This window comes from Bos indicus x Bos taurus, chromosome 14 (genome assembly GCF_003369695.1).
Source record: "Bos indicus x Bos taurus breed Angus x Brahman F1 hybrid chromosome 14, Bos_hybrid_MaternalHap_v2.0, whole genome shotgun sequence".
NCBI lineage: Eukaryota > Metazoa > Chordata > Mammalia > Artiodactyla > Bovidae > Bos > Bos indicus x Bos taurus.
This window is the reverse complement of record NC_040089.1, coordinates 73,748,398-73,763,781: the sequence shown is the minus strand read 5'-3', so window position 1 is coordinate 73,763,781 and position 15,384 is coordinate 73,748,398. Positions and strand designations below refer to the sequence as shown.

The following is a 15,384-nucleotide window of genomic DNA, read 5'->3' as shown; positions in this document are numbered from 1 at the left end:
CCCCTCTCAGCCAAGACAAGTTCTATTCATATAACAAAAACTTAGACTGCAACCAAGTGCCAAAAGATATGGTACAACTAACAATTGCATAGGAAAATTCAGTCAAGTCAGGAAAAAGTAACTTGAGGTAAGTAATTACACAGAATAAAGATGAGAGAAAATACTCTGACAATCATTTGCACTATGAACTAACTTAGCCCTGCATTACTTTCATTATTTAAAAAACTATTTTTTCTTTTCAGCTTTATGTTGGATCCTGAACAATTAAGATTTTCTTAAACATTTTCTTCATTGTTCCAAGTGAAAAACAAGTTTTCATCTAAAACGTGAATCAGGGAAATTCTCTGTACTTACTAGTCTACTCTGCTGCTGCTTAGTCGCTTGCCATGTCCGACTCTGCGCAACCCTATGGACTGTAGCCCAGCAAGCTTCTCTGTCTATGGAGTTTTCCAGGCAAGAATACTGGAGTGTGTTGCCATGCCCTCCTCCAGGGAATCTTCCCAACCCAGGTACTGAACCCAGTTTTCCCGTATTGCAGGTGGACTCTTTACCATCTGACCCACCAGGGAAGCCTGAGAATAGTGGAGTGGGTAGCATATCCCTTCTCCAGGGGATTCTCCTGACCCAGGAATCGAACCGGGGGCTCCTGCCTTGCAGGGGGATTCCTTACCAGCTGAGCACCAGGGAAGCCCGAGCCTACTCTCTACTTTCGTTTAAATATATTTACTCTTCTTAAATGTCTCCTATGACTCTATCTTTAATGTGTCTTTTAGCTCAACTTTCAAAGTTCACTATTACTCTCAGTATTTGCTGTTACATTGCTACATTTTAAACTAAAACCTTTAGTCACAAAACCCTAATATATGGAAAAGTATGCATATATATGAAAATATATGAAAAAATATACATAGAGGAACAAAATTGAAAAAATATTTAAAGTGGTAACTTTTAGAATATTACTTCATAAGACAGCTTTTGTCGATGTCATAAATTATAAAGGTTAAATCAGTGTTTTGTGATTTTTAATTATCTGATTTTCCGTGAGTAGAATTTATTCTTCAGTAATACCTACACCATTCTCAACTCAGGATGCTGTAACTATTCGCTTTATGTTACTTACAAAGCTAACGTATGATCCAATATGGCTGAAACCCTTATATACACAGAGAGACAGACAGCAGGGATGCGGGTACATAGAGAAAAGGCCACAAGGACACAGCAAGAAGGTAGCCAACAGTGAGCCGGGGAGGAAGATCTCAAGGAAGCCAACTCTGCTAGCACTCTATTTTGGACTTTTAGTCTCTAAAATTGTGAGAAATATCTTTCTGCTGTTTAAGCTTAGAAAAGTTAGTATTAATACATGAGCATATACCAGCCTTCACTATAATTAATTGATAGACTCTTTATCCATCTGTCAAGTTATACTTTTTTTTGCAAGTGAACAGTTTTGTGACATGGTATCATTTAGTAATGCAACACCATTATACCATGCATTACCATGTATTGGTATCATCATTCCATGCATGTAAGTTAAACATATCAATAAAAGAGGGCAGCTTTACTTTAAGAAAATGTGGTTCAAATTTTTGGCACATGGTCCAGAGGTCTATATTTTCTTATGAAGAATAGACACTTGCATTTAAGTAATAAACTCAGCAGTGGCCACAGGACTGGAAAAGGTCAATTTTCAGTCCAATCCCAAAGAAGGGCAATGCCAAAGAATGCTCAAAGTATCATACAATTGTACTTATTTAACATGCTAGCAAGGTTATGCTCCAAATCCCTTAAGCTAGGCCTCAGCAGTATGTGAATCTAGAACTTCTACATGAACAAGCTGGGTTTCGAAGAGGCAGAGGAACCAGAGATCAAAATGCCAACAATTGCTGGATCACAGAGGAAGCAGTGGAGTTCCAGAAAAATATCTACTTCTGCTTCATTGCCTTTGATTTCCCCTGGAGAAGGAAATGGCAACCCACTCCAGTATTCTTGCCTGGAGAATCCCATGGACAGAGGAGCCTGGCAGGCTATAGTCCATTGGGTCGTAAGGGTCGGACATGACTTAGCAACTAAACCACCACCAGCAGAAAGCCTTTGACTGTGTGGATCACAACAAACTATGGAAAATTCTTAAAGACATTCCCATCTCTTTAAGCCATCAGACCACATTACCTGTCTCCTGAGAAACATGTATGCAGTACAAGAAGCAACAGTTAAAACCAGACATGGAACAACACACTGGTTCAAAATTGGGAAACGAGGACAAAGCTACATATTGTCACCCTGCTTATTTAACTTCTATGCAGATCACATCATGTGAAATGCTGGGATGAATGAATCACAAGCTGGAATCAACACTGCCAGGAGAAAAATCAATAACCTAAGATATGCAGATGATACTCTTCGAAAGGCAGAAAGTGAGCCTCTTGATGAAGGTGCAAGTGGAGAGTAAAAAACCTGGTTTAAAACTCAACATTCAAAAAACTAAGATCATGGCATCTGGTCCCATCACTTGGCAAACAGAAGGAAGAAAAGTGGAAGCAGTGACAGACTTTCTCTCCTTGGGCTCCAAAATCACTGCAGATGGTGACTGCAGCCATAAAATTAAAAGACACTTACTTGTTCCTTGGAAGGAAAGCTATGACAAACCTAGACAGCATATTAAAAAGAGGAGACATCACTTTGCCAACAAAGATCTGTATAGTCAAAGCTGTGGTTTTTCCAGGGGTCATGTACAGATGTGGAGAAGGCAATGGCACCTCACTCCGGTACTCTTGCCTGGAAAATCCCATGGACAGAGGAGCCTAGTAGGCTACAGTCAGTGGGGTCTCGAAGAGTCAGACACGCCTGAGCAACTTCACTTTCACTTTTCTGCATTGGAGAAGGAAATGGCAACCCACTCCAGTATTCTTGCCTGGAGAATCCCAGGGACAGAGGAGCCTGGTGGGCTGCAGTCTATGGGGCTGCACAGAGTCGGACACGACTGACGTGATTTAGCAGCAGCAATAGCGTGTACAGATGTGAGAGTTGGTCCATAAAGAAGGCTGAGTGCTGAAGAATTGATGCCTTCAAACTGTGGTAGAGAAGACTCGTGAGAGTCCCTTGGACAGCAAGGAGATCAAACCCATCACTACTAAAGGAAACTAACCCCGAATATTCATTGGAAGGACTGTTGCTGAAGCTGCAGTATTCTGGCCATCTGATGCAAAATGCTGACTCATTGGAAAAGACCCTGATGCTGGGAAAGATTGAAGGCAAAAGGAGAAGGGGGCGACAGAGGATGAGATGGTTAGATAGCAACACCAACTCAATGAATATGGTTTTGAGCAAACTCTTGGGGATAGTGGACAGAGGAAACTAGCATGCAGATCCATGAGGTCTCAGAGAGTCAGAAATGACTTAGTGACTAAACAACAACAATTTCAAATGTTTTAAAACCAAAATTTTAACCTAAGTGAACAAAGAATTATAAAATACGTATAAAACTTCAAGGAAATAATAAAATATGTAGTGGACAAAAAACATCTATTTTACTGTTTCAACCCTAGAATGACTAATCTCAGCATCACTAGATCAACTAAGACTATGTACCTTATATACTCTGCTGTACAAGCTCATAAATGAAGTATTTTTGATATAATGTCTTTATTCTGATAAATACTGCTAATGAAAATTCAATGCATATAGAAATTTGTTACCATGTTATTCTCTAGTCCAAATTCCTTTGAAACTACAGGTCCTCTTGGAAGCAAATATAAAGTGAATTTTTCCTAGTTTTTTAACTGTTGGATAACTCAGACAAAAAGAAAGGCTGAACTAAAATTTTACTTTTTAAATATAAAAGTTTATATAACATAAACTAATATAAAGTCTAACAAAGACCTTTATATACCCTCAATCAAGTCAAATAAAATTAAAGAATTTTCCACAGCTTCTACTAGAAGTAGGTAGTGAATATTGACATACATAGTCATATTGTGTGTGTGTGTGTGTGTGTGTCTGGTCATTTCTAAACGTGAAAACACTATGAAACAACACCTGGCTTAACTGTTTTAATTTACATACAAAGCAAAGAACAATACGAATAGAGATATACAATGATTATTTAAATATGCTGTATGTATGTACAAAGGCAAAGAGATAATAAAACAGTCTCTGCAGTCTCACTTTGATTATATACAGTAAGAAAGGATCAAAAGAGTTTGAAACCTTGGGGACTTTTGATATACAAATATTCTTGAAAATCCTGGTTATAAATGATTACGAAAATACAAACTATAGCCAATCAATATATTTTTCTGGCCGGTCCATTTCAGTAGATTCAGAAAATACATCAAATCCTGTGGATACTAGGCAGTTTCCAAGTGGAGTGGTAGTATGACTTCAAAAGGGTTCTGCTCTCAGTAACAGTGCTAAGTAAAGGGCACTTTAGATTCCAAATTGGAATAGGTTCTATCACATTTTTTAAGTAGAGTCAAAAGCCTTTAAGAATAGATAAATAATAAAGCAAACCAAGTTAATTATATGGTAAATCTTTTTAATTACTTTTTTGTTGACATGACCCTAGCTCTTCTATGAATTACATGTATTTTTGTGTATGTATGTGAAAGTGTGTGTGTATCATACACATATAAATACTAGAACCTATGATATAACAGAAATAATAGGGCAAAAACAAGTGAAAAAAATTGGACCATAGGTTATACTCATTTTTAAGTAAACTAATAAATTTATGGCTAGTGAAGGCTTTTTTTCTATTTAAAGAGCAATCTTTTTCTGGGGAACAAAACAGTGAAAAGTAGTGTAATAAAGACCAAGATGGGAAACCTTGGACTAAAGTTTGAATTGGGTAACAAGCCCAAAGACAAGTGAAGAAAAAGGTCATGGTTTTAGGAGTTCAGCATTGAGTTTAAGATAAACTTTCTGACAAATGATGTCCTTGGATTCCTTGCCAATGGACCCAGGGATCTGAGAGATTCAAACCAGACAGAGTTTACACTTACCTTTATATCAGCAATTTTCAGTATCTGTGACACTGCGCTGGAACTTTTTTTTTTTTTTTAAAGAATAATATCCAGAATGACAAATTGCAGGTTTATTGTATAAAATTTCTAGGAGCTAAAAGTTTAAACCCCCAGATTCTTCATCCATACATGTTGTTGCTATAAGAAATTACAGAATTGAAATTTAATGCACCTCAATTATTTGCAAATTCCTCAATTATTCCTCTTTTCGAAATAAAAGAATCTTAGACAATGTTGTTATTATCACAAACCTAGAGATCAATCATATATTTGAAAAGAAATACCTCTTAAAATATTCTACCTCCTGTCATTGAGAACTGTTCATTGAACATCCTGAATTATTCTAAGCCTCTATGGAGATTGTAAAGATCCTTTCAAGTGCTAGTATGAAATCAGCGGGAAACGAAACAAAAGCAACTTTAAAGCAACAAGAAATTATGTATCATATATACATCGTAGCAAATACTTTATATTTGTGAATCTTTACAGCTTACATTTCCATTCCATTATTACAGGTGATGAAAAACAAAAAATTGCAAGTAGCATTCAAATTATAAATACACAGTCTTCCCATTTCACTAACCAAATTCTTACTTTTCAGTGTTACTTCCCAATTTATGCAGGAAACTGCCTACAAAGCTGAAACTGATTAGAAAATTTTTAAGGTTTAAATCTCTTTCTCATTTTAGGAGAAACCAAATACCCAACCATCGAAATTAAAAATAAATTGAATTGGCACAGTCATTACAGTTATTGTTACTAGATCCACTTCATTTGCAGGTGTCCAAAATAGAAAATGAATAATTCTTTATCTTCAAATACATATGTTCTTAAAATGCTACTTAAAGCTTTGGTTGTTTTCCTGTAATAAAGAAGAAAATGTTAATTTACCAATTAGGTTGAATGAATGTAGCTTTTAATAATTATTTTATTGAATAAATTCTGTGGCTTATTGTTTGCAGATCTAAATGCATGTTTCTAAAGAAACTATTAAAGTAACTGGAATTTGTCAAAAAAAACAGTTTTTTCATAGAAGAACATATGCAATTCATTTTAAAACAGATTATACTCCAAACCAGTTCTGCTTCTGTAGTACCTAATTTTTTAACAATGTTATTAATGCAAAAAACAGAAGTAAACTCAATTTCAGTGTATATGATTTGTCCAAAATAATGTGAACCCTGTAGGTTCCAAGGCTGGGTTGCTTCAGGCCAAACAGCTAACAGGGAGGGACAGCAGCCCCAACCATCAGCAGAAAAGCAGATGAAAGCTTCAGCGAGCATGGCCCCTGATAACCACACAAGACCCAGTTCCACCCACCACCAGTCCCTCCCATCAGGAAGCTTGCACAGCTTCCTAGGTAGCCTCATTCACTAGAGGGCAGAGAGCAGAAACAAAAAGAACTACAATCCTGCAGCCTCTAAAAGAAAAACCATAACCACAGAAAGTTAAACAAAAAAGGGAGAGGATCATAAATAGATGAAGAAACAAGACAGAACCTCTCCAAAAACACCTAAATGCAGTGGAGATAGGCAACGTTCCAGAAAAAGGATTCAGAATCACAAGAGTGAAAATGACCTGGATCTGGGGAAAAGAACGGAGGCAAAGTTTGAGAAGATGCAAGAAATGTTAAACAAAAGCTCAGCCGGTAAAGAATCTGCCTGCAATGCATGGGACCTGGTTTGATCCCTGGGTCAGGAAGATCTCCTGGAGAAGGACATGGCAACCCACTCCAATATCCTTGCCTGGAGAATCCCATGGACAGAGGAGCCTGGCAGGCTACAGTCCATGGGGTTGCAAAGAGGCAAACACGACTGAGCAACTAAGCAAAAGCACTAAAGAACAAACAGAGATAAATACAATAATTGAAATATAAAATACACTAGACGGAAATAGCAGAATAACTGAGGCAGAAGAATGGATAAGTGAGTTGAAAGACAGAATGGTGAAAACAACTGCTGAGGAGCACAATAGAAAAGGATGAAATAAATGAGGACAGTCTCAGAGACCTCTGTGACAATATTTAACATGCCAACATTCAAATCATAGGGGTCCTAGAAGAAGAGAAAGGGAAAGGCCTGAGAAAATAACATGGGAAAGCAAACAGTCAATCAAGTCAAGGAAGCAAAGAGAGTCCCAGATAGAATAAACCCGAGGAAGAACACACTGAGACACACAGTAATCAAATTGACAAAAATCAAAGACAAACATAAAATATTAAAACAAGAAGGGAAAAGGACAAATCATATACAAGAGGAACTCCCATAAGGTTATTGGCCGAATTCTCAGCAGAAACTCTGCAAGCAGAAGGGAGTGGCATGATATATTTAAAGTGATAATAGGGAAGAAACTACAACCAAGAATAATCTACCCAGCAAAGCTCTCATTCAGAGTTGACGGAGAAATCAAAAGCTTTACAGACCAACAAAAGCTAAGACAAACAAAATGATAAACAAAAGCACCAGACCAGCTTTGCAACAAACGTTACAGGAATTCCTCTAAGCAGGAAAGAATACCAACTTGGAAAAAAAAAAAAAAAACTTGTGGATATATGTACTGTTATAGTAAAACTTCCTTAAAAACTAGGAATAAAACCACCACATGACCCAGCAATCCCACTACTAGACATAAACCCTGAAGAAACCAAAATTGCAAAAAGACACATGTACGCCAGTGTTCACTGCAGCACTATTCATGATAGCTAGAACATGAACACAACCAAGATACCCATCAACAGATGAATGGATAAAGAAGCTGTGGTACAAGTAAGCCAGAAAGAGAAATATAAATATCATATACTAATGCATATATATGGAATCTAGAAAGATGACACTGATCAATTTATTTCCAGGGCAGCAATGGAGAAAGACATAAGAGAACAGACCTAAGGGCATGGGGGCAGGGGAGGAGGGAGAGGGTGGGATGCATGGAGACACTGACAGGGAAACTTACATGACCATATGTAAAATAGACAGCCAACGGGAATTTGCTATATGACTCAGGGAACTCAAACAGGGGCTCTGTGACAATCTAGAAGGGTGGGATGGGGAGGGAGATGGGAGGGAGGTTCAGGAGGGAGGGGACATGTGTATACCTATGGCTGATTCCTGTTGATGTTTCACAGAAAACAAAATTCTGTACAGCAATTATCCTTCAATTAATTAAAAACAAAACAAACCAAAAAAACTTTCCTATGCTCAGCTGCTCAGTTGTTTGAATCTCTGCAACCCCATGGACTGTAGCCTGCCAGGCTCCTCTGTCCACGGGATTCTTCAGGTAAGAATACTGGAGTGGGTTGTCATTTCCTATTCCAAGACCTTCTGGAAACCCAAAGACACAAAAGAAAAAGCTACCCAAACACAACACTAAAGATGCTGGTCACCAAACCACAGGAGAACAAAAGAGGGGGGAAGAAAAAAGGCCTACAAAAACAAACCCAAAATAATTAAGAAAATGGCAACAGAAATACACATATTGATAATTACCCATAAATGTAAACAGATTAAATGTGCCAGTCAAGAGACAAAGCCTGGTAGGGTGGATACAAAAATAAGACAAGTATATATGCTATCAATAAGAGACCAACCTCAGATCTAGAAACACAAACATAGGGAAAGTGAGGGGGTAGAAGGTATACCACACAAATGGAAATCAAAAGAAAATGGAATTATCAATACTCATATCAGACAAAATTGACTTTAAAACAAAGACTGTTATACTAGGGAAAAAAAGACAGTTCCTAATGATAAAGGGATCAGTCTAAGAAGATGTAACAATTGTTAAATATATGCACCTAATACAGGGGCACCTCGATATATAATGTAAATACTAACATCCATAAAGGAAAAAAATTGACAGTAACACAATAGTACTGGAGGAATTTAACACCCCACTTTCATCAATGGAGGGATCGTCCAGACAGAAGATCAATAAAAAACACAGGGTTAGTGACACATTACACCAGATACATTTAACTGATATTTATAAAACTTCCCATCCTAAAGCAGCAGAATACACAGAAGCAGAAGCCAAAGTGCACACAGAACATTCTCCAGGGCTGACCACATGCTGAACCATGTGAAGTAAGCTTTGATAAACATAAGAAAATAAAATCATATCAAGTATTTATCCAATCACAGTTCAGTTCAGTCGCTCAGTCGTGTCGGACTCTTTGCAACCCCATGAATAGCAGCATGCCAGGCCTCCCTGTCCATCATCAACTCCCGGAGTCTACCCAAACCCATGTCCATTGAGTCAGTGATGCCATCCAACCATCTGGTTAGTGCAGATGGTGACTGCAGCCATGAAATTAAAAGACGCTTACTCCTTGGAAGAAAACTTATGACCAACCTAGACAGCATATTCAAAAGCAGAGACATTACTTTGCCAACAAAGGTCCGTCTAGTCAGGGCTATGATTTTTCCAGTGGTCATGTATGGATGTCAGAGTTGGACTGTGAAGAAGGCTGAGCGCCAAAGAATTTATGCTTTTGAACTGTGGTGTTGGAGAAGACTCTTGAGAGTCCCTTGGACTGCAAGGAGATCCAACCAGTCCATTCTGAAGATCAGCCCTGATTTCTTTGGAAGGAATGATGCTAAAGCTGAAACTCCAGTACTTTGGCCACCTCATGCAAAGAGTTGACTCATTGGAAAAGACTCTGATGCTGGGAGGGACTGGGGGCAGGAGGAGAAGGGGACGACAGAGGATGAGATGGCTGCATAGCATCACTGACTGGATGGACGTGAGTTTGAGTGAACTCCAGGAGATGGTGATGGACAGGGAAGCCTGGCATGCTGCGATTCATGGGGTCGCAAAGAGTTGGACATGACTGAGCGACTGAACTGAACTGAGGTTTGGTCATAACTTTCCTTCCAAGGAGTAAGCATCTTTTAATTTCATGGCTGCAATCACCATCTGCAGTGATTGTGGAGCCCCCAAAAATAAAGTCAGCCACTGTTTCCCCATCTATTTGCCATGAAGTGATGGGACCAGATGCCATGATCTTCGTTTTCTGAATGTTGAGCTTTAAGCCAACTTTTTCACTCTCCTCTTTCACTTTCATCAAGAGGCTCTTTAGTTCTTCTTCACTTTCTGCCATAAGGGTGGTGTCATCTGCATATCTGAGGTTATTGATATTTCTCCCGGCAGTCTTGATTCCAACTTGTGCTTCCTCTAGCCCAGCGTTTCTCATGATGTACTCTGCATATAAGTTAAATAAGCAGGGTGACAATATACAGCCTTGACGTACTCCTTTTCCTATTTGGAACCAGTCTATTGTTCCATGTCCAGTTCTGATTGTTGCTTCCTGACCTGCCTACAGGTTTCTCAAGAGGGCAGGTCAGGTGTTCTGGTACTCCCATCTCTTTCAGAATTTTCCAAGGTTTATTGTGATCCACAGAGTCAAAGGCTTTGGCATAGTCAATAAAGCAGAAATAGATGTTTTTCTGGAACTCTCTTGATTTTTTGATGATGCAGCGGATGTTGGCAATTTGATCTCTGGTTCCTCTGCCTTTTCTAAAACCAGCTTGAACATCTGGAAGTTCATGGTTTATGTACTGCTGAAGCCTGGCTTGGAGAATTTTGAGCATGACTTTACTAGCGTGTGAGATGAGTGCAATTGAGTGGTAGTTTGAGCATTCTTTGGCATTGCCTTTTTTTGGTACTGGATGAAAACTGACCTTTTCCAGTCCTGTGGCCACTGCTGAGTTTTCCAAATTTGCTGGCATGTTGAGTGCAGCACTTTCACAGCATCATCTTTCAGAATTTGAAATAGCTCAACTGGAATTCCATCACCTCCACTAGCTTTGTTCGTAGTGATGCTTCCTAAGGCCCACTTGACTGCCAATCACAGATCATAACACAATGAGATTAGAAGTAAACCACAAGAAAAAAAATATAAAAAATACAAACAGGAGGAAGCTCAACCATATGTTACTAAACAAACAATGGATCACTGAATAAATCAAAAAAGAAATAAAAAAATGCCTAAAGAAAAATGAAAATGAAAGCACAATGATCCAAAACCTATGGGATGCTGCAAAAGCAGTTCTAATACAGAAGGTTATAGAAATACAATTTTACCTCAAGAAACAAGAAAAATAAACAACCTAACCTTACAACTAAAACAATTAGAGAAAGAACAAACAAAACCTAAAGTTAATAGAAGGAAAAAAATCATAATGATCAGAGCAGAAATAAATGAAATGGAGACAAAGAAAATAATAAGAAAGAACAATGAAACTAAATGCTGTTTCTCTGAAAAGATAAACAAATTTGATAAACCTTTATCCAGAGTCATCAAGAAAAAAAAGAGAAAACTCAATACAGTTGGAAATGAAAATGAGAAGTGACAACTGTCACCACAGAAATACTAAGGATCTTAAGAGATTACTACAACCAACTAAATGCCAATAAAATGGATAACCTGGAAGAAATGGACAAATTCTTAGAAAGGTTAGAGCTTCTCAAGACTGAACCAGGAAAAAAAAACAGAAAATATGAACAGACCAATCAAAGAACTGAAATTGAAACTGTCATAAAAAAAAAACTTCTAACAAACAAAATTCAAGGACTGGATGGCTTCACAGTGAATACTATCAAACATTTAGAGAAGAGCTAACACCTATCCTTCTGAAACTGTTCCAAAAATTGTAAAGAAAACTCACAAACTCATTCTATGAGGCCACCATCACCATAATACCAAAACCAGACAGACACCATAAGAAAAGAAAATCACTGATGAACACAGATGCAAAAATCCTCAACAAAATCCTAGCAAACAGAATGTGACAACACATTAAAAGGATCATACATCATGACCAAGTGGGATTTGTGATGAACACAGATGCAAAAATCCTCAACAAAATCCTAGCAAACAGAATCTGACAACACATTAAAAGGATCATACATCATGACCAAGTGGGATTTATCCCAGGAATGCAAGGATTCTTCAGTATACACAAATCACTCAATTTGATACACCACATAAGAATAAAAGCCATACAATCATCTTAATAGATGCAGAAAAATATTTTGACAAAATTCAATACCCATTTATGACAAAAACTCTCCAGAAAGTGGGCACAGATTGAATATACCTCAATATAATAAACACCATATATGTCAGACTTGCAACTAACACCGTACTCAATGGTGCAGTTGAAAGCATCTCCTCTAAAACCACAAGTAAGACAAGGATGTCCACTCTCACCAATTTTATTCAACACAGTTTTGGAAATTCGAGTTACAGCAATCAGACAAGAAAAATAAAGGGAATTCAAGTTGGAAAAGAAGAAGTTAAACTTTTCACTGTTTGCAGATGACATGATACTATACATAGAATATCTTAAAGATTCTACCAAAAAACTATTAGAGCTCATCAATGAATGTGATAAACCTGCAGGTTACAAAACTAATACACAGAAATCCACTGCACTTCTATATACTAACAATGAAAGATGAGAACAAGAAATTCAAGAAACAATCCCATTTATCACTGCATAAAATACTTAGGAATAAACTTACTTAAAGACACAAAGGCTTGTATTCTGAAAACTATAAGATGCCAGTGAAAGAAACTGAAGACACAAACAGAAGGAAAAAATATACCATGTTCATGGAATGGAAATATCAATATCGTCAAAATGACTATACTACCCAAGGAAATCTACAAATTCAATGCAATCCCTATTAAATCACCAATGGCATTTTTCACAGAACTAGAACAAAAAATCTTAAATTTTGTATAGAGACACAAAAGACCCCAAATGGCCAAAGCAATCTTGAGAAAGAAAAACAGAGCTAGAGGAATCAGGCTGTTGACTTCAGACTATATTACAAAACTATAGTAATCACAATAGTACGGTACTGGCACAAAAATAGAAAAATAGATCAATATAACAGCCCAGAAATAAACCCATGCACCTATGATCAATTAATCTATGGCAAAGGGGATGACTATACATTGGTAAAAAGACAGTCTCTTCAACAAATGATGTTGGAAAAATTGGACAGCTGCATGTCAAAAAATAAAATTAGGTCATTCTTTAACACATACACAAAAAAATCTCAAAATAGATTAAAGGCCTAAATGTGAGACCAGACAGAATAAAACTCCCAAAGGAAAATATAGGCAGAATACTCACTGACATAAATCTTAGAAATCTTTTTCATTCCATCTCCCACAATAATGGAAATAAAAACAAATATAAACAAACGAGACCTAACTAAACTGAAAAGGTTGTGCACAGCAAAGAAAACCATAAACAAAGTGAAAAGACAACCCCAGACTGGGATAAAATATTTGCAAATAATGTGCCCAACAAGGGTCTCTAAAATGTACAAATAGACATTGCTTAGTTATTAGAGAAATGCAAATCAAAAATACAATGAGATTATTTCACATCAGTCAAAATGGCTATTATCAAAAATCCACACTAAAATGTTGGTGAGAATATAAATTGGTACAGCACTAATGGAGAACAGTATGGAGGTTCCTTAAAAGACTAAAAGTAGCATCTGGTCTCATCACTTCATGGCAAATAGATGGGGAAACAAAGGAAACAGTGACAGACTTTATTTTCTTCAGCTCCAGAATCACTGCAGATGGTGACTGCAGCCATGAAATTAAGATGCTTGTTCCTTGGAAGAAAAAGCTATGACAAACCTAGATAGCACATTAAAAAGCAGAGACATTAATTTGCCAACAAAGGTCCACATAGTCAAAACTATAGCTTTTCCAGTAGTCATGTATGGATCGGAGAAAGCAATGGCACCCGACTCTAGTACTCTGGCCTGGAAAATCCCATGGACAGAGGAGCCTGGTAGGCTGCAGTCCATGGGGTTGCTACAAGTTGGACACGACTGAGCGACTTCAATTTTACCTTTCACTTTCATGCATTGGAAAAGGAAATGGCAACCTACTCTGGTATTCTTGCCTGGAGAATCCCAGGGACGGGGGAGCCTGGTGGGCTGCTGTCTATGGGGTTGCACAGAGTCGGACACGACTGAAGAGACTTAGCAGCAGCAGCATGTATGGACGTGAGAGTCGGACCATAAAGAAGGCTGAGTGCTGAAGAATTGATGCTTTTGAACTGTGGTGTTGGAGAAGACTCCTGAGAGTCCCTTAGACTGCAAGGAGATTAAGCCAGTCAATGCTAAAGGAAGTCAACCCTGAATATTCACTGGAAGGACTGATGCTGAAGTTGAAGCTCCAATACATGGGTCACCTGATGTGAAGAGCCGATTCATTAGAAAATACGCTGATGCTGGGAAGGATTGAAGGAAGGAGGAGAAGGGGATGAGAGAGGATAAGACAGTTGGATGGCATCACTGACTCGATGCACATGAGTTTGAGCAAGCTCTTGAAGATGGTGAATGACAGGGAAGCCTGGCATGCTGCCATCCATGGGGTTGCAGAGTCAGGCATGACTCAGTAACTGAACAACAGCAACAACAGAGCTACCATATGACCCTACAGTCTCACTCCTAGGCATATATCCAGAGAGACACATGGTCTGAAAGGATACATGCACCTCAATGTTCACTGCAGCACTGTTTACAACAGCCAAGACATGGAAACAACCTAACTGTCTGTTGATAGAGGAATGGATAAAGATGATGTGGTACATATATACAATGGACTACTTCTCAGCGATTACAAATAATGAAATAATGTCAGGTGCAGTGACACGGATGGACCTAGAGATTGTCATATTGAGTGAAGTAACTCTGACAGAGAAGAAGAAATATCATATGACATCCCTTATATGAATCCAAAAGAAATGATACAAATGAACTTTACAAAACAGAAACAGACTCACAAAGAAAAATTTATGGTTGCCAGTGGGATAAGGATGGGGTGAGGGATGGTTAGGGAAGTTGGGATCGACATGTACACACTGCTCTATTTACGATGGATAACCAACAAGGTCCTACTGTACAGCACAGAGAACTCTTCTCAGTGTTATGTGGAGGCCTGGATGGGAGGGGAGTTTGCGGGAGAATGGATACACGTATATGTAACGGCTGAGTCCTTTTACTATCCACTTAAAACTAACGCAGCAATGTTAATTGACTATAGGCAATAAAATGTTTAAAAAAAATAAAGGCAAAGAAACAACAAAGTCATGTTGCAGAACATGTTGTCCTATTGTATAAAACAAGTAACTGAACAGGACAGACAGCCCATAAACAGACCACACATAAATATAAAAATAGATGGCAGGTCTATCCTTTTGCTAGATATTGCTAGGATGACTTGATATCCATGCAGTAAAAAATAAAACTTCACCTGTATCTCATAATATATAGTAAAATCTCCTGTGTCTCTCACAACCTATAGTAAAATCAATTATAAAAGTCA

At 37.9% G+C, this 15,384-nt stretch overlaps 1 protein-coding gene across 1 annotated transcript in view; it reads right to left on the bottom strand.

The window, feature by feature from the left end:
• Positions 1 to 4,036: 4,036 nt before the first annotated feature.
• C14H8orf88 (chromosome 14 C8orf88 homolog) overlaps positions 4,037 to 15,384 on the bottom strand; it is a 36,645-nt gene continuing 25,297 nt past the window's right edge. Inside the window, exon 6 of the mRNA XM_027561590.1 lies at positions 4,037 to 5,883. Within this exon, the coding sequence (XP_027417391.1) occupies positions 5,860 to 5,883 (24 nt within the window). The 3' untranslated portion in view covers positions 4,037 to 5,859. The remainder of the gene's footprint in view (positions 5,884 to 15,384) is intronic.